The sequence below is a fragment of the Oncorhynchus clarkii genome, chromosome 4, assembly GCF_045791955.1.
Source record: "Oncorhynchus clarkii lewisi isolate Uvic-CL-2024 chromosome 4, UVic_Ocla_1.0, whole genome shotgun sequence".
In the NCBI taxonomy this organism is placed as follows: Eukaryota; Metazoa; Chordata; class Actinopteri; order Salmoniformes; family Salmonidae; genus Oncorhynchus; species Oncorhynchus clarkii.
In genome coordinates, this window is record NC_092150.1 from 7511664 (window position 1) to 7533504 (window position 21841).

A 21841-nucleotide genomic window follows, 5' to 3' on the forward strand; every position below is an offset into this window, starting at 1 on the left:
TAGTTCAGTAGATACCAAGCTCTGACCAGGTAGTTTACTTCTGTAGATAGTTCAGTAGATACCAAGCTCTGACCAGGTAGTTCACTACTATAGATAGTTCAGTAGATACCAAGCTCTGACCAGGTAGTTTACTACTATAGTTCAGTAGATACCAAGCTCTGACCAGGTAGATTACTACTATAGATAGTTCAGTAGATACCAAGCTCTGACCAGGTAGTTTACTACTGTAGATAGTTCAGTAGATACCAAGCTCTGACCAGGTAGTTTACTACTATAGTTCAGTAGATACCAAGCTCTGACCAGGTAGTTTACTACTGTAGATAGTTCAGTAGATACCAAGCTCTGACCAGGTAGTTTACTACTATAGTTCAGTAGATACCAAGGTCTGACCAGGTAGTTTACTACTGTAGATAGTTCAGTAGATACCAAGCGCTGACCAGGTAGTTCACTACTATAGATAGTTCAGTAGATACCAAGCTCTGACCAGGTAGTTCACTACTATAGATAGTTCAGTAGATACCAAGCTCTGACCAGGTAGTTCACTACTATAGATAGTTTGGTAGATACCAAGCTCTGACCAGGTAGTTTACTACTATAGTTCAGTAGATACCAAGCTCTGACCAGGTAGTTTACTACTATAGATAGTTCAGTAGATACCAAGCTCTGACCAGGTATATTACTACTATAGATAGTTCAGTAGATACCAAGCTCTGACCAGGTAGTTCACTACTATAGATAGTTCAGTAGATACCAAGCTCTGACCAGGTAGTTTACTACTATAGTTCAGTAGATACCAAGCTCTGACCAGGTAGTTTACTACTATAGATAGTTCAGTAGATACCAAGCTCTGACCAGGTAGTTTACTACTGTAGATAGTTCAGTAGATACCAAACTCTGACCAGGTAGTTCACTACTATAGATAGTTTGGTAGATACCAAGCTCTGACCAGGTAGTTTACTACTATAGATAGTTCAGTAGATACCAAGCTCTGACCAGGTAGTTCACTACTATAGATAGTTCAGTAGATACCAAGCTCTGACCAGGTAGTTCACTACTATAGATAGTTTGGTAGATACCAAGCTCTGACCAGGTAGTTTACTACTGTAGATAGTTCAGTAGATACCAAGCTCTGACCAGGTAGTTCACTACTATAGATAGTTCAGTAGATACCAAGCTCTGACCAGGTAGTTTACTACTATAGATAGTTCGGTAGATACCAAGCTCTGACCAGGTAGTTTACTACTATAGTTCAGTAGATACCAAGCTCTGACCAGGTAGTTTACTACTATAGTTCGGTAGATACCAAGCTCTGACCAGGTAGTTTACTACTATAGATAGTTAGGTAGATACCAAGCTCTGACCAGGTAGTTTACTACTATAGATAGTTCAGTAGATACCAAGCTCTGACCAGGTAGTTTACTTCTGTAGATAGTTCAGTAGATACCAAGCTCTGACCAGGTAGTTCACTACTATAGATAGTTCAGTAGATACCAAGCTCTGACCAGGTAGTTTACTACTATAGTTCAGTAGATACCAAGCTCTGACCAGGTAGATTACTACTATAGATAGTTCAGTAGATACCAAGCTCTGACCAGGTAGTTTACTACTGTAGATAGTTCAGTAGATACCAAGCTCTGACCAGGTAGTTTATTACTATAGTTCAGTAGATACCAAGCTCTGACCAGGTAGTTTACTACTGTAGATAGTTCAGTAGATACCAAGCTCTGACCAGGTAGTTTACTACTATAGTTCAGTAGATACCAAGCTCTGACCAGGTAGTTTACTACTGTAGATAGTTCAGTAGATACCAAGCTCTGACCAGGTAGTTCACTACTATAGATAGTTCAGTAGATACCAAGCTCTGACCAGGTAGTTCACTACTATAGATAGTTCAGTAGATACCAAGCTCTGACCAGGTAGTTCACTACTATAGATAGTTTGGTAGATACCAAGCTCTGACCAGGTAGTTTACTACTATAGTTCAGTAGATACCAAGCTCTGACCAGGTAGTTTACTACTATAGATAGTTCAGTAGATACCAAGCTCTGACCAGGTATATTACTACTATAGATAGTTCAGTAGATACCAAGCTCTGACCAGGTAGTTCACTACTATAGATAGTTCAGTAGATACCAAGCTCTGACCAGGTAGTTCACTACTATAGATAGTTCAGTAGATACCAAGCTCTGACCAGGTAGTTTACTACTGTAGATAGTTCAGTAGATACCAAGCTCTGACCAGGTAGTTCACTACTGTAGATAGTTCAGTAGATACCAAGCTCTGACCAGGTAGTTCACTACTATAGATAGTTCAGTAGATACCAAGCTCTGACCAGGTAGATTACTACTATAGATAGTTCAGTAGATACCAAGCTCTGACCAGGTAGTTTACTACTGTAGATAGTTCAGTAGATACCAAGCTCTGACCAGGTAGTTTACTACTATAGTTCAGTAGATACCAAGCTCTGACCAGGTAGTTTACTACTGTAGATAGTTCAGTAGATACCAAGCTCTGACCAGGTAGTTCACTACTATAGATATTTCAGTAGATACCAAGCTCTGACCAGGTAGTTTACTACTGTAGATAGTTCAGTAGATACCAAGCTCTGACCAGGTAGTTTACTACTATAGTTCAGTAGATACCAAGCTCTGACCAGGTAGATTACTACTATAGATAGTTCAGTAGATACCAAGCTCTGACCAGGTAGTTTACTACTGTAGATAGTTCAGTAGATACCAAGCCCTGACCAGGTAGTTTACTACTATAGATAGTTCAGTAGATACCAAGCTCTGACCAGGTAGTTTACTACTGTAGATAGTTCAGTAGATACCAAGCTCTGACCAGGTAGTTTACTACTATAGATAGTTCAGTAGATACCAAGCTCTGACCAGGTAGTTCACTACTATAGATAGTTTGGTAGATACCAAGCTCTGACCAGGTAGTTCACTACTATAGATAGTTCAGTAGATACCAAGCTCTGACCAGGTAGTTTACTACTATAGATAGTTTGATAGATACCAAGCTCTGACCAGGTAGTTCACTACTGTAGATAGTTCAGTAGATACCAAGCTCTGACCAGGTAGTTTACTACTATAGATAGTTCAGTAGATACCAAGCTCTGACCAGGTAGTTTACTACTATAGTTCAGTAGATACCAAGCTCTGACCAGGTAGTTTACTACTATAGATAGTTCAGTAGATACCAAGCTCTGACCAGGTAGTTCACTACTATAGATAGTTTGGTAGATATCAAGCTCTGACCAGGTAGTTTACTACTATAGATAGTTCAGTAGATACCAAGCTCTGACCAGGTAGTTTACTACTATAGTTCAGTAGATACCAAGCTCTGACCAGGTAGTTTACTACTATAGATAGATCAGTAGATACCAAGCCCTGACCAGGTAGTTTACTACTGTAGATAGTTCAGTAGATACCAAGCTCTGACCAGGTAGTTCACTACTATAGATAGATCAGTAGATACCAAGCCCTGACCAGGTAGTTTACTACTGTAGATAGTTCAGTAGATACCAAGCTCTGACCAGGTAGTTCACTACTGTAGATAGTTCAGCAGATACCAAGCTCTGACCAGGTAGTTCACTACTATAGATAGTTCAGTAGATACCAAGCTCTGACCAGGTAGTTCACTACTATAGATAGTTTGGTAGATACCAAGCTCTGACCAGGTAGTTCACTACTATAGATAGTTTGGTAGATACCAAGCTCTGACCAGGTAGTTTACTACTGTAGATAGTTTGGTAGATACCAAGCTCTGACCAGGTAGTTCACTACTATAGTTCAGTAGATACCAAGCTCTGACCAGGTAGATTACTACTATAGATAGTTCAGTAGATACCAAGCTCTGACCAGGTAGTTTACTACTGTAGATAGTTCAGTAGATACCAAGCTCTGACCAGGTAGTTTACTACTATAGTTCAGTAGATACCAAGCTCTGACCAGGTAGTTTACTACTGTAGATAGTTCAGTAGATACCAAGCTCTGACCAGGTAGTTTACTACTATAGTTCAGTAGATACCAAGCTCTGACCAGGTAGTTTACTACTGTAGATAGTTCAGTAGATACCAAGCTCTGACCAGGTAGTTCACTACTATAGATAGTTCAGTAGATACCAAGCTCTGACCAGGTAGTTCACTACTATAGTTCAGTAGATACCAAGCTCTGACCAGGTAGATTACTACTATAGATAGTTCAGTAGATACCAAGCTCTGACCAGGTAGTTTACTACTGTAGATAGTTCAGTAGATACCAAGCTCTGACCAGGTAGTTTACTACTATAGTTCAGTAGATACCAAGCTCTGACCAGGTAGTTTACTACTGTAGATAGTTCAGTAGATACCAAGCTCTGACCAGGTAGTTTACTACTATAGTTCAGTAGATACCAAGCTCTGACCAGGTAGTTTACTACTGTAGATAGTTCAGTAGATACCAAGCTCTGACCAGGTAGTTCACTACTATAGATAGTTCAGTAGATACCAAGCTCTGACCAGGTAGTTCACTACTATAGATAGTTCAGTAGATACCAAGCTCTGACCAGGTAGTTCACTACTATAGATAGTTTGGTAGATACCAAGCTCTGACCAGGTAGTTTACTACTATAGTTCAGTAGATACCAAGCTCTGACCAGGTAGTTTACTACTATAGATAGTTCAGTAGATACCAAGCTCTGACCAGGTATATTACTACTATAGATAGTTCAGTAGATACCAAGCTCTGACCAGGTAGTTCACTACTATAGATAGTTCAGTAGATACCAAGCTCTGACCAGGTAGTTCACTACTATAGATAGTTCAGTAGATACCAAGCTCTGACCAGGTAGTTTACTACTGTAGATAGTTCAGTAGATACCAAGCTCTGACCAGGTAGTTCACTACTGTAGATAGTTCAGTAGATACCAAGCTCTGACCAGGTAGTTCACTACTATAGATAGTTCAGTAGATACCAAGCTCTGACCAGGTAGTTCACTACTATAGATAGTTCAGTAGATACCAAGCTCTGACCAGGTAGTTTACTACTATAGTTCAGTAGATACCAAGCTCTGACCAGGTAGATTACTACTATAGATAGTTCAGTAGATACCAAGCTCTGACCAGGTAGTTTACTACTGTAGATAGTTCAGTAGATACCAAGCTCTGACCAGGTAGTTTATTACTATAGTTCAGTAGATACCAAGCTCTGACCAGGTAGTTTACTACTGTAGATAGTTCAGTAGATACCAAGCTCTGACCAGGTAGTTTACTACTATAGTTCAGTAGATACCAAGCTCTGACCAGGTAGTTTACTACTGTAGATAGTTCAGTAGATACCAAGCTCTGACCAGGTAGTTCACTACTATAGATAGTTCAGTAGATACCAAGCTCTGACCAGGTAGTTCACTACTATAGATAGTTCAGTAGATACCAAGCTCTGACCAGGTAGTTCACTACTATAGATAGTTTGGTAGATACCAAGCTCTGACCAGGTAGTTTACTACTATAGTTCAGTAGATACCAAGCTCTGACCAGGTAGTTTACTACTATAGATAGTTCAGTAGATACCAAGCTCTGACCAGGTATATTACTACTATAGATAGTTCAGTAGATACCAAGCTCTGACCAGGTAGTTCACTACTATAGATAGTTCAGTAGATACCAAGCTCTGACCAGGTAGTTCACTACTATAGATAGTTCAGTAGATACCAAGCTCTGACCAGGTAGTTTACTACTGTAGATAGTTCAGTAGATACCAAGCTCTGACCAGGTAGTTCACTACTGTAGATAGTTCAGTAGATACCAAGCTCTGACCAGGTAGTTCACTACTATAGATAGTTCAGTAGATACCAAGCTCTGACCAGGTAGATTACTACTATAGATAGTTCAGTAGATACCAAGCTCTGACCAGGTAGTTTACTACTGTAGATAGTTCAGTAGATACCAAGCTCTGACCAGGTAGTTTACTACTATAGTTCAGTAGATACCAAGCTCTGACCAGGTAGTTTACTACTGTAGATAGTTCAGTAGATACCAAGCTCTGACCAGGTAGTTCACTACTATAGATAGTTCAGTAGATACCAAGCTCTGACCAGGTAGTTTACTACTGTAGATAGTTCAGTAGATACCAAGCTCTGACCAGGTAGTTTACTACTATAGTTCAGTAGATACCAAGCTCTGACCAGGTAGATTACTACTATAGATAGTTCAGTAGATACCAAGCTCTGACCAGGTAGTTTACTACTGTAGATAGTTCAGTAGATACCAAGCCCTGACCAGGTAGTTTACTACTATAGATAGTTCAGTAGATACCAAGCTCTGACCAGGTAGTTTACTACTGTAGATAGTTCAGTAGATACCAAGCTCTGACCAGGTAGTTTACTACTATAGATAGTTCAGTAGATACCAAGCTCTGACCAGGTAGTTCACTACTATAGATAGTTTGGTAGATACCAAGCTCTGACCAGGTAGTTCACTACTATAGATAGTTCAGTAGATACCAAGCTCTGACCAGGTAGTTTACTACTATAGATAGTTTGATAGATACCAAGCTCTGACCAGGTAGTTCACTACTGTAGATAGTTCAGTAGATACCAAGCTCTGACCAGGTAGTTTACTACTATAGATAGTTCAGTAGATACCAAGCTCTGACCAGGTAGTTTACTACTATAGTTCAGTAGATACCAAGCTCTGACCAGGTAGTTTACTACTATAGATAGTTCAGTAGATACCAAGCTCTGACCAGGTAGTTCACTACTATAGATAGTTTGGTAGATATCAAGCTCTGACCAGGTAGTTTACTACTATAGATAGTTCAGTAGATACCAAGCTCTGACCAGGTAGTTTACTACTATAGTTCAGTAGATACCAAGCTCTGACCAGGTAGTTTACTACTATAGATAGATCAGTAGATACCAAGCCCTGACCAGGTAGTTTACTACTGTAGATAGTTCAGTAGATACCAAGCTCTGACCAGGTAGTTCACTACTATAGATAGATCAGTAGATACCAAGCCCTGACCAGGTAGTTTACTACTGTAGATAGTTCAGTAGATACCAAGCTCTGACCAGGTAGTTCACTACTGTAGATAGTTCAGCAGATACCAAGCTCTGACCAGGTAGTTCACTACTATAGATAGTTCAGTAGATACCAAGCTCTGACCAGGTAGTTCACTACTATAGATAGTTTGGTAGATACCAAGCTCTGACCAGGTAGTTCACTACTATAGATAGTTTGGTAGATACCAAGCTCTGACCAGGTAGTTTACTACTGTAGATAGTTTGGTAGATACCAAGCTCTGACCAGGTAGTTCACTACTATAGTTCAGTAGATACCAAGCTCTGACCAGGTAGATTACTACTATAGATAGTTCAGTAGATACCAAGCTCTGACCAGGTAGTTTACTACTGTAGATAGTTCAGTAGATACCAAGCTCTGACCAGGTAGTTTACTACTATAGTTCAGTAGATACCAAGCTCTGACCAGGTAGTTTACTACTGTAGATAGTTCAGTAGATACCAAGCTCTGACCAGGTAGTTTACTACTATAGTTCAGTAGATACCAAGCTCTGACCAGGTAGTTTACTACTGTAGATAGTTCAGTAGATACCAAGCTCTGACCAGGTAGTTCACTACTATAGATAGTTCAGTAGATACCAAGCTCTGACCAGGTAGTTCACTACTATAGTTCAGTAGATACCAAGCTCTGACCAGGTAGATTACTACTATAGATAGTTCAGTAGATACCAAGCTCTGACCAGGTAGTTTACTACTGTAGATAGTTCAGTAGATACCAAGCTCTGACCAGGTAGTTTACTACTATAGTTCAGTAGATACCAAGCTCTGACCAGGTAGTTTACTACTGTAGATAGTTCAGTAGATACCAAGCTCTGACCAGGTAGTTTACTACTATAGTTCAGTAGATACCAAGCTCTGACCAGGTAGTTTACTACTGTAGATAGTTCAGTAGATACCAAGCTCTGACCAGGTAGTTCACTACTATAGATAGTTCAGTAGATACCAAGCTCTGACCAGGTAGTTCACTACTATAGATAGTTCAGTAGATACCAAGCTCTGACCAGGTAGTTCACTACTATAGATAGTTTGGTAGATACCAAGCTCTGACCAGGTAGTTTACTACTATAGTTCAGTAGATACCAAGCTCTGACCAGGTAGTTTACTACTATAGATAGTTCAGTAGATACCAAGCTCTGACCAGGTATATTACTACTATAGATAGTTCAGTAGATACCAAGCTCTGACCAGGTAGTTCACTACTATAGATAGTTCAGTAGATACCAAGCTCTGACCAGGTAGTTCACTACTATAGATAGTTCAGTAGATACCAAGCTCTGACCAGGTAGTTTACTACTGTAGATAGTTCAGTAGATACCAAGCTCTGACCAGGTAGTTCACTACTGTAGATAGTTCAGTAGATACCAAGCTCTGACCAGGTAGTTCACTACTATAGATAGTTCAGTAGATACCAAGCTCTGACCAGGTAGATTACTACTATAGATAGTTCAGTAGATACCAAGCTCTGACCAGGTAGTTTACTACTGTAGATAGTTCAGTAGATACCAAGCTCTGACCAGGTAGTTTACTACTATAGTTCAGTAGATACCAAGCTCTGACCAGGTAGTTTACTACTGTAGATAGTTCAGTAGATACCAAGCTCTGACCAGGTAGTTCACTACTATAGATAGTTCAGTAGATACCAAGCTCTGACCAGGTAGTTTACTACTGTAGATAGTTCAGTAGATACCAAGCTCTGACCAGGTAGTTTACTACTATAGTTCAGTAGATACCAAGCTCTGACCAGGTAGATTACTACTATAGATAGTTCAGTAGATACCAAGCTCTGACCAGGTAGTTTACTACTGTAGATAGTTCAGTAGATACCAAGCCCTGACCAGGTAGTTTACTACTATAGATAGTTCAGTAGATACCAAGCTCTGACCAGGTAGTTTACTACTGTAGATAGTTCAGTAGATACCAAGCTCTGACCAGGTAGTTTACTACTATAGATAGTTCAGTAGATACCAAGCTCTGACCAGGTAGTTCACTACTATAGATAGTTTGGTAGATACCAAGCTCTGACCAGGTAGTTCACTACTATAGATAGTTCAGTAGATACCAAGCTCTGACCAGGTAGTTTACTACTATAGATAGTTTGATAGATACCAAGCTCTGACCAGGTAGTTCACTACTGTAGATAGTTCAGTAGATACCAAGCTCTGACCAGGTAGTTTACTACTATAGATAGTTCAGTAGATACCAAGCTCTGACCAGGTAGTTTACTACTATAGTTCAGTAGATACCAAGCTCTGACCAGGTAGTTTACTACTATAGATAGTTCAGTAGATACCAAGCTCTGACCAGGTAGTTCACTACTATAGATAGTTTGGTAGATATCAAGCTCTGACCAGGTAGTTTACTACTATAGATAGTTCAGTAGATACCAAGCTCTGACCAGGTAGTTTACTACTATAGTTCAGTAGATACCAAGCTCTGACCAGGTAGTTTACTACTATAGATAGATCAGTAGATACCAAGCCCTGACCAGGTAGTTTACTACTGTAGATAGTTCAGTAGATACCAAGCTCTGACCAGGTAGTTCACTACTATAGATAGATCAGTAGATACCAAGCCCTGACCAGGTAGTTTACTACTGTAGATAGTTCAGTAGATACCAAGCTCTGACCAGGTAGTTTACTACTATAGTTCAGTAGATACCAAGCTCTGACCAGGTAGTTTACTACTATAGATAGATCAGTAGATACCAAGCCCTGACCAGGTAGTTTACTACTGTAGATAGTTCAGTAGATACCAAGCTCTGACCAGGTAGTTCACTACTATAGATAGATCAGTAGATACCAAGCCCTGACCAGGTAGTTTACTACTATAGATAGTTCAGGAGATACCAAGCTCTGACCAGGTAGTTCACTACTATAGATAGTTCAGTAGATACCAAGCTCTGACCAGGTAGTTCACTACTATAGATAGTTTGATAGATACCAAGCTCTGATGTCTGTCTTGGATGTCTCTCCCCTGCAGATGTACAAGAAGGATCTGTACAGTCTGGAGGAACCAGTGAGAGTGAACCACGGCGGCATGAAGTCATCTCTGAGCTACACCCAGCAGCCCTACCAGGACAAACAGCCATACCGCCAGTACGACCACTCGCCTTACGGCTACTGTAGCGACAGGGGGGGCTACGCCGAACCAAAGCCTCACCAGGGGAACTTTGACTCTCACCTGCACTACGACAACCGTGTGCCTCAAAACTACGATGATGGCCGGTGGCCCCCCTACGACCAGCAGACCTCTTCTCCCCAGCCCCCGGGGTACCAGCCTGGCCCGGTCCACCAGCAGGGCTACCCTCCCAGGGGGACCACCCCCTATGAGGACGGCCCCGTCAGGGACTACAGCCCCCCCCAGCCCCGCTACGATGAGGCCCCGGCGGGGATGCAGGGCTACGACGGCAAGCCTCGTCACGGTAAACCTCCGGGGCCAATGCGGTATGATGAATCGTCTCTCCCGCCCTCGGCTGGCCCTTACGACGCCTGCTCTCCCTACGAGGCCGAGCCCCCTCACGGCTACTGCCTCAGCTCTCCCCGCTCCCCGGAACCCCCCAAGCAGTATTACGGAGACTCTGCTCCTGGCCGGAGACCCTCCTATAACCCGGTGCCTCCCAGTCGGGGCGGTGGCTACAACCGTGAACCTCTAATGACCTCTGACCCACCCCTTCCCCCTCACAAACCTGAGCCCTTGGCCTCTCCGGGAGAGATGGGGGTAAACGCGGGATCCAAACCCCTCCCTCCACCGCCCCGGGGGGAGGAGGAAAAGGACGACCCAGCCATGAAGCCCCAGTCGGTGCTCAACAGGGTCAAGATGTTTGAGAATAAGAGGTCAGTGTCTGTGGACCGGGCCAAGGAGGCTGGCGACTCCACCGTGATGAGGGTACGTCTCTTATACCACGACACGGCCAAACACCTAGAACGCATGCTTGTAATGGATGTCTGGGGGGTCTCAGCCTGGGGTACTAGTAGCCCTGGTAGTTATAATGGATGTCTGGGGGGTCTCAGCCTGGGGTACTAGTAGCCCTGGTAGTTATAATGGATGTCTGGGGGGTCTCAGCCTGGGGTACTAGTAGCCCTGGTAGTTATAATGGATGTCTGGGGGGTCTCAGCCTGGAGTACTAGTAGCCCTGGTAGTTATAATGGATGTCTGGGGGGGGTCTCAGCCTGGGGTACTAGTAGCCCTGGTAGTTATAATGGATGTCTGGGGGGTCTCAGCCTGGAGTACTAGTAGCCCTGGTAGTTATAATGGATGTCTGGGGGGTCTCAGCCTGGAGTATTAGTAGCCCTGGTAGTTATAATGGATGTCTGGGGGGTCTCAGCCTGGGGTACTAGTAGCCCTGGTAGTTATAATGGATGTCTGGGGGGTCTCAGCCTGGAGTATTAGTAGCCCTGGTAGTTATAATGGATGTCTGGGGGGTCTCAGCCTGGGGTACTAGTAGCCCTGGTAGTTATAATGGATGTCTGGGGGGGTCTCAGCCTGGAGTACTAGTAGCCCTGGTAGTTATAATGGGTGTCTGGGGGGTCTCAGCCTGGAGTATTAGTAGCCCTGGTAGTTATAATGGATGTCTGGGGGGTCTCAGCCTGGGGTACTAGTAGCCCTGGTAGTTATAATGGATGTCTGGGGGGGTCTCAGCCTGGAGTACTAGTAGCCCTGGTAGTTATAATGGATGTCTGGGGGGGTCTCAGCCTGGAGTACTAGTAGCCCTGGTAGTTATAATGCATGTCTGGGGGGTCTCAGCCTGGAGTATTAGTAGCCCTGGTAGTTTTAATGGATGTCTGGGGGGTCTCAGCCTGGGGTACTAGTAGCCCTGGTAGTTATAATGGATGTCTGGGGGTACTTGGCCTATATATAACCGGTGTGAAATTGCTAGCTAGTTAGCGGTGCGCGCTAGTAGCGTTTCAATCTGTGACGTCACTCACTCTTGAGACATTGAAGTAGTTTCCCTTGCCCTATCACTGGCTTTTGTGGAGCAATAGGTAACGAATCTTTGTGGGAGGCAATTGTTGATGTGTTCAGACGGTCCCTGGTTCAACTCCAGGTTGGGGGGCAAGGGGAGGAAGCAACACATCCAGAGGGGGAGGGGGGGGGGGGTGTACTTGGAAAGAATATAAAGCAGGCCTACTGATCAGTGGCAAATGGGGGTTCTTCTGACAGAGTAACGTGTGATTGGGGCAACAAACCACTGATGAATGTGATACCAGGATAACATGTGAGGTTGTGTAGTTGGTTCCCCACTATAAGGCCAAGCTGGCAAGTCAAAATGGGATATATAGTACAAATGAATGAATGAAAACATTTTTGTTTATTGATCTTAATTGAATGTTGGCTGACGGGCATGAATTTAGCACTGTGATTACAGTTTGAAGAAGATACATTGTAGAACCGAGCGGTGCTTCTGACTACAACTTGACCTGATAGTGGACGACCTGGGGTATTCGTACGTTATTCTGTTTCAACCTCCCTGTGGTCTGTCTGGTGTTCCAGCCTGCGGACCTGCCCAGACCTATGACTGCACCTGGTCCTGTCCCCAAAGCCAACTCCCTCAGCAACCTGGAGCAGGAGAAACCTACGTACAGGTGTGTGTATATACACACACACAGCACAGCACTCTGCTCTGGTGCTCATAACACCAGGGTTATGGGTTCAACCCCCAGAAATGATCACATACTATCCTGGAAGTCATGTTGGATCAGACTTGTGGTATATACTAAATATATATAAAGAGGCAGTGGTGAGGAAATCCACCTAGTCCGTTTATCACTGTCAACCCCAGAGCTCCACCTAGTGGACATGCTAGACAGTGCAGCTACCAGGATGCATCAGGAAAACAGAATGCTGAACATGGTGCTGTAATGTGAAGACCATCTTTCTCTCTCCTGTATTGATCAGTACAGTGACCTGTCTCTCTCCTGTATTGATCGGTACAGTGACCTGTCTCTCTCCTGTATTGATCGGTACAGTGACCTGTCTCTCTCTCCTGTATTGATCGGTACAGTGACCTGTCTCTCTCCTGTATTGATCGGTACAGTGACCTGTCTCTCTCCTGTATTGATCGGTACAGTGACCTGTGTCTCTCTCCTGTATTGATCGGTACAGTGACCTGTCTCTCTCTCCTGTATTGATCGGTACAGTGACCTGTCTCTCTCCTGTATTGATCGGTACAGTGACCTGTCTCTCTCCTGTATTGATCGGTACAGTGACCTGTCTCTCTCCTGTATTGATCGGTACAGTGACCTGTCTCTCTCCTGTATTGATCGGTACAGTGACCTGTGTCTCTCTCCTGTATTGATCGGTACAGTGACCTGTCTCTCTCTCCTGTATTGATTGGTACAGTGACCTGTCTCTCCTGTATTGATCAGTACAGTGACCTGTCTGTCTCTCCTGTATTGATCGGTACAGTGACCTGTCTGTGACCTGTCTGTCTTTCCTGTATTGATCGGTACAGTGACCTGTCTGTCTCTCCTGTATTGATCGGTACAGTGACCTGTCTGTCTCTCCTGTATTGATCGGTACAGTGACCTGTCTCTCTCTTCCTCTTGTGTTTATCCATGTTTGTACTCTTGCTATTACTGTGTGGATCTGTGCTGTCTGTCTCTGTCTGTCTGTATGCCCCTCTGTCTGTCTGTATGCCCCTCTGTCTCACTGTCTGTATGCCCCTCTGACTGTCTGTCCATCTGTCTCACTGTCTGTCGCTTGCTCTACTTTCTCCTGTGTGGATCTGTTGAGCTCTCTAACTGGTTATCCTGTCTCTACTCTGTGGAATGGATTTGTAAGTGTATCAGGGTTGGGGTCAATTCCATTTCAAGTTTTTATTTATTTATTGCAAATTGGAATTTGGTTTACTTTCTGAATTGACTGGAATTGAAATGTAATTGACCCCAACGTTTATCTGTGCTGCTCTCTGACTGTCCCTCGCTCCCTCCATCTCCCCCTCAGAGCCCCCGAGCCCCAGAATGCCCCTGGGTCTAAGCCCCTGAATGACGTGGCCCACTCCTCCAACCATTACGATGCTGACGAGGATGAGGAGTATTACAGGAAGCAGCTGTCCTACTTTGACCGCCGCAGCTTCGACAGCAAGACCATGAACCCCACCCCCGGGATCAACCGCTTCCCACCACAGACCCAGCTAGCTTACCCTTACAACAGGTAAACTACCCATAACCCCTACAACAGGTACACTACACTACCCATAACCCTTACAACAGGTACACTACACTACCCATAACCCTTACAACAGGTACACTACACTACCCATAACCCTTACAACAGGTAAACTACCCATAACCCCTACAACAGGTACACTACACTACCCATAACCCCTACAACAGGTACACTACACTACCCATAACCCTTACAACAGGTACACTACACTACCCATAACCCCTACAACAGGTACACTACACTACCCATAACCCCTACAACAGGTAAACTACCCATAACCCCTACAACAGGTACACTACACTACCCATAACCCCTACAACAGGTACACTACACTACCCATAACCCCTGCAACAGGTACACTACACTACCCATAACCCCTACAACAGGTACACTACACTACCCATAACCCCTACAACAGGTACACTACACTACCCATAACCCCTGCAACGGGTACACTACACTACCCATAACCCTTACAACAGGTACACTACCCATAACCCTTACAACAGGTACACTACACTACCCATAACCCCTACAGCAGGTACACTACACTACCCATAACCCTTACAACAGGTACACTACACTACCCATAACCCCTACAACAGGTACACTACACTACCCATAACCCTTACAACAGGTACACTACACTACCCATAACCCGTACAACAGGTACACTACCCATAACCCCTACAACAGGTACACTACACTACCCATAACCCCTACAACAGGTCAACTACACTACCCATAACCCCTGCAACAGGTACACTACACTACCCATAACCCTTACAACAGGTACACTACCCATAACCCTTACAACAGGTACACTACCCATAACCCTTACAACAGGTAAACTACACTACCCATAACCCCTACAACAGGTACACTACACTACCCATAACCCCTACAACAGGTCAACTACACTACCCATAACCCCTACCACAGGTACACTACACTACCCATAACCCTTACAACAGGTACACTACACTACCCATAACCCCTACAACAGGTACACTACACTACCCATAACCCTTACAACAGGTACACTACACTACCCATAACCCCTACAACAGGTACACTACACTACCCATAACCCCTACCACAGGTAAACTACACTACCCATAACCCCTACAACAGGTACACTACACTACCCATAACCCTTACAACAGGTAAACTACACTACCCATAACCCCTACCACAGGTACACTACACTACCCATAACCCTTACAACAGGTACACTACACTACCCATAACCCTTACAACAGGTACACTACACTACCCATAACCCTTACAACAGGTACACTACACTACCCATAACCCTTACAACAGGTACACTACACTACCCATAACCCTTACAACAGGTACACTACACTACCCATAACCCTTACAACAGGTACACTACACTACCCATAACCCCTACAACAGGTACACTACACTACCCATACCCCCTACAACAGGTACACTACACTACCCATAACCCTTACAACAGGTAAACTACCCATAACCCCTACAACAGGTACACTACACTACCCATAACCCCTACCACAGGTAAACTACACTACCCATAACCCCTACAACAGGTACACTACACTACCCATAACCCCTACAACAGCTACACTACACTACCCATAACCCTTACAACAGGTACACTACACTACCCATAACCCTTACAACAGGTACACTACACTACCCATAACCCCTACAACAGGTACACTACACTACCCATAACCCTTACAACAGGTACACTACACTACCCATACCCCCTACAACAGGTACACTACACTACCCATAACCCTTACAACAGGTAAACTACCCATAACCCCTACAACAGGTACACTACACTACCCATAACCCCTACAACAGGTCAACTACACTACCCATAACCCCTACAACAGGTACACTACACTACCCATAACCCTTACAACAGGTACACTACACTACCCATAACCCCTGCAACAGGTACACTACACTACCCATAACCCTTACAACAGGTACACTACCCATAACCCTTACAACAGGTAAACTACACTACCCATAACCCCTACAACAGGTACACTACACTACCCATAACCCTTACAACAGGTAAACTACACTACCCATACCCCCTACAACAGGTACACTACACTACCCATAACCCTTACAACAGGTAAACTACCCATAACCCCTACAACAGGTACACTACACTACCCATAACCCCTACCACAGGTACACTACACTACCCATAACCCTTACAACAGGTAAACTACCCATAACCCCTACAACAGGTAAACTACACTACCCATAACCCCTACCACAGGTACACTACACTACCCATAACCCTTACAACAGGTACACTACACTACCCATAACCCTTACAACAGGTACACTACACTACCCATAACCCTTACAACAGGTACACTACACTACCCATAACCCCTACAACAGGTACACTACACTACCCATAACCCTTACAACAGGTACACTACACTACCCATAACCCTTACAACAGGTACACTACACTACCCATAACCCCTACAACAGGTACACTACACTAACCATAACCCTTACAACAGGTACACTACACTACCCATAACCCTTACAACAGGTACACTACACTACCCATACCCCCTACAACAGGTACACTACACTACCCATAACCCCTACAACAGGTACACTACACTAACCATAACCCTTACAACAGGTACACTACACTACCCATAACCCCTACAACAGGTAAACTACACTACCCATAACCCCTACCACAGGTACACTACACTACCCATAACCCTTACAACAGGTACACTACACTACCCATAACCCTTACAACAGGTACACTACACTACCCATAACCCTTACAACAGGTACACTACACTACCCATAACCCTTACAACAGGTAAACTACCCATAACCCCTACAACAGGTAAACTACACTACCCATAACCCCTACCACAGGTACACTACACTACCCATAACCCTTACAACAGGTACACTACACTACCCATAACCCCTACAACAGGTACACTACACTACCCATAACCCTTACAACAGGTACACTACACTACCCATAACCCTTACAACAGGTACACTACACTACCCATAACCCCTACAACAGGTACACTACACTAACCATAACCCTTACAACAGGTACACTACACTACCCATAACCCTTACAACAGGTACACTACACTACCCATACCCCCTACAACAGGTACACTACACTACCCATAACCCCTACAACAGGTAAACTACCCATAACCCCTACAACAGGTACACTACACTACCCATAACCCCTGCAACAGGTACACTACACTACCCATAACCCCTACAACAGGTACACTACACTACCCATAACCCCTACAACAGGTCAACTACACTACCCATAACCCCTACCACAGGTACACTACACTACCCATAACCCTTACAACAGGTACACTACACTACCCATAACCCCTACAACAGGTACACTACACTACCCATAACCCTTACAACAGGTACACTACACTACCCATAACCCTTACAACAGGTACACTACCCATAACCCTTACAACAGGTACACTACACTACCCATAACCCCTACAGCAGGTACACTACACTACCCATAACCCTTACAACAGGTACACTACACTACCCATAACCCCTACAACAGGTACACTACACTACCCATAACCCTTACAACAGGTACACTACACTACCCATAACCCGTACAACAGGTACACTACCCATAACCCATACAACAGGTACACTACACTACCCATAACCCCTGCAACAGGTACACTACACTACCCATAACCCTTACAACAGGTACACTACCCATAACCCTTACAACAGGTAAACTACACTACCCATAACCCCTACAACAGGTACACTACACTACCCATAACCCCTACAACAGGTCAACTACACTACCCATAACCCCTACCACAGGTACACTACACTACCCATAACCCTTACAACAGGTACACTACACTACCCATAACCCCTACAACAGGTACACTACACTACCCATAACCCTTACAACAGGTACACTACACTACCCATAACCCTTACAACAGGTAAACTACCCATAACCCCTACAACAGGTCAACTACACTACCCATAACCCCTACAACAGGTACACTACACTACCCATAACCCTTACAACAGGTACACTACACTACCCATAACCCCTGCAACAGGTACACTACACTACCCATAACCCTTACAACAGGTACACTACCCATAACCCTTACAACAGGTAAACTACACTACCCATAACCCCTACAACAGGTACACTACACTACCCATAACCCTTACAACAGGTAAACTACACTACCCATACCCCCTACAACAGGTACACTACACTACCCATAACCCTTACAACAGGTAAACTACCCATAACCCCTACAACAGGTACACTACACTACCCATAACCCCTACCACAGGTAAACTACACTACCCATAACCCCTACAACAGGTACACTACACTACCCATAACCCTTACAACAGGTAAACTACACTACCCATAACCCCTACCACAGGTGCACTACACTACCCATAACCCTTACAACAGGTACACTACACTACCCATAACCCTTACAACAGGTACACTACACTACCCATAACCCTTACAACAGGTACACTACACTACCCATAACCCCTACAACAGGTACACTACACTACCCATACCCCCTACAACAGGTACACTACACTACCCATAACCCTTACAACAGGTAAACTACCCATAACCCCTACAACAGGTACACTACACTACCCATAACCCCTACCACAGGTAAACTACACTACCCATAACCCCTACAACAGGTACACTACACTACCCATAACCCCTACAACAGGTAAACTACACTACCCATAACCCCTACCACAGGTACACTACACTACCCATAACCCTTACAACAGGTACACTACACTACCCATAACCCTTACAACAGGTACACTACACTACCCATAACCCTTACAACAGGTACACTACACTACCCATAACCCCTACAACAGGTACACTACACTACCCATAACCCTTACAACAGGTACACTACACTACCCATAACCCTTACAACAGGTACACTACACTACCCATAACCCCTACAACAGGTACACTACACTACCCATAACCCTTACAACAGGTACACTACACTACCCATACCCCCTACAACAGGTACACTACACTACCCATAACCCTTACAACAGGTAAACTACCCATAACCCCTACAACAGGTACATTACACTACCCATAACCCCTACAACAGGTCAACTACACTACCCATAACCCCTACAACAGGTACACTACACTACCCATAACCCTTACAACAGGTACACTACACTACCCATAACCCCTGCAACAGGTACACTACACTACCCATAACCCTTACAACAGGTACACTACCCATAACCCTTACAACAGGTAAACTACACTACCCATAACCCCTACAACAGGTACACTACACTACCCATAACCCTTACAACAGGTAAACTACACTACCCATACCCCCTACAACAGGTACACTACACTACCCATAACCCTTACAACAGGTAAACTACCCATAACCCCTACAACAGGTACACTACACTACCCATAACCCCTACCACAGGTACACTACACTACCCATAACCCTTACAACAGGTAAACTACCCATAACCCCTACAACAGGTAAACTACACTACCCATAACCCCTACCACAGGTACACTACACTACCCATAACCCTTACAACAGGTACACTACACTACCCATAACCCTTACAACAGGTACACTACACTACCCATAACCCTTACAACAGGTACACTACACTACCCATAACCCCTACAACAGGTACACTACACTACCCATAACCCTTACAACAGGTACACTACACTACCCATAACCCTTACAACAGGTACACTACACTACCCATAACCCCTACAACAGGTACACTACACTAACCATAACCCTTACAACAGGTACACTACACTACCCATAACCCTTACAACAGGTACACTACACTACCCATACCCCCTACAACAGGTACACTACACTACCCATAACCCTTACAACAGGTACACTACCCATAACCCCTACAACAGGTCAACTACACTACCCATAACCCCTACCACAGGTACACTACACTACCCATAACCCTTACAACAGGTACACTACACTACCCATAACCCGTACAACAGGTACACTACCCATACCCCCTACCACAGGTACACTACACTACGCATAACCCTTACAACAGGTACACTACCCATAACCCCTACAACAGGTAAACTGCACTACCCATAACCCCTACCACAGGTACACTACACTACCCATAACCCCTACAACAGGTACACTACACTACCCATAACCCCTACAAGAAGGTAAACTACCCATAACCCATACAACAGGTATACTGCACTACCCATAACCCCTACAACAGGCACACTACCCATAACCCCTACAACAGGTAAACTACACTACCCATAACCCCTACAACAGGTACACTGCACTACCCATAACCCCTACAACAGGTACACTACACTACCCATAACCCCTACAACAGGTAAACTACACTACCCATAACGCCTACCACAGGTACACTACACTACCCATAACCCCTACAACAGGTACACTACACTACCCATAACCCCTACAACAGGTACACTACCCTACCCATAACCCCTACAACAGGTACACTACACTACCCATAACCCCTACAACAGGTAAACTACACTACCCATAACCCCTACAACACGACCCAAATCAATGCCCAGCCCCAAGGCACATGTGTACTGTAGATCTGAGAGGGGAAGTACAATCAATATGGTCAGAGATCAGGCTGACTGTCAGCATTTTGAGGGGATCATGTCCTGAGGCAGAACTGCTAATCTTCATCGCATAATGAGTTATTGGAGAATCAAGGTGACACTGATTAGTAGATTCAATGATTCTTCACAATTCCACTGCATTGATCTTAAACACCTTCTGTCGTATCTGTGTTTTAGGGCGGAGTCTGTGGAGAAGGTGAGTCCGGTAGAGAAGAGGTACGAGCCCCTCCCCCAGATCAGTCCTTTGTCCCAGTACGGACCCCCCAGCCCTGCCGTACCACCCAACAGCCTGCCCAAACTCACCACCAATGATGGTAACGAACCATGATAATGTCATGTAGCCTTTTTAATCCAGCAAAGTACTGACAATTCACTTGTGATTTTCTGGTGGCTACTAAAAGCATCTCTACCATGTAATAGTGTGATAGACTTGTGGCTGTATAGACGTGTAAAGGCTGAATCTAGGCTGCATCGCGGTGGTCACATCCCTTCCCCTCTCTCTCTAGTGAACTCACATCCCACTCTCTCTAGTGAACTCACATTCCTCCCCTCTCTCTCTAGTGAACTCACATCCCTTCCCCTCTCTCTCTAGTGAAATCACATCCCTTCCCCTCTCTCTCTAGTGAACTCACATCCCTTCCCCTCTCTCTCTAGTGAACTCACATCCCTTCCCCTCTCTCTAGTGAACTCACATCCCTTCCCCTCTCTCTAGTGAACTCACATCCCTCTCTCTAGTGAACTCACATCCCTCTCTCTCTAGTGAACTCACATCCCTCTCTCTCTAGTGAACTCACATCCCTCTCTCTCTAGTGAACTCACATCCCTCTCTCTCTAGTGAACTCACATCCCTCTCTCTCT

The 21841-nt window shown here is 44.4% G+C and overlaps 1 protein-coding gene across 3 annotated transcripts in view; it reads left to right on the forward strand.

Moving 5' to 3' along the window:
* The window catches only part of LOC139406355 (tight junction protein ZO-1-like), a 201649-nt gene that overhangs the window by 171705 nt on the left and 8103 nt on the right, over positions 1 to 21841 (forward strand). For all 3 annotated transcript variants that reach the window (XM_071148870.1, XM_071148871.1, XM_071148872.1), the window contains 4 exons: positions 10039 to 10944; positions 12550 to 12641; positions 14002 to 14211; positions 21161 to 21297. In XM_071148870.1, the coding sequence (XP_071004971.1) occupies positions 10039 to 10944; positions 12550 to 12641; positions 14002 to 14211; positions 21161 to 21297 (1345 nt within the window). The remainder of the gene's footprint in view (positions 1 to 10038; positions 10945 to 12549; positions 12642 to 14001; positions 14212 to 21160; positions 21298 to 21841) is intronic.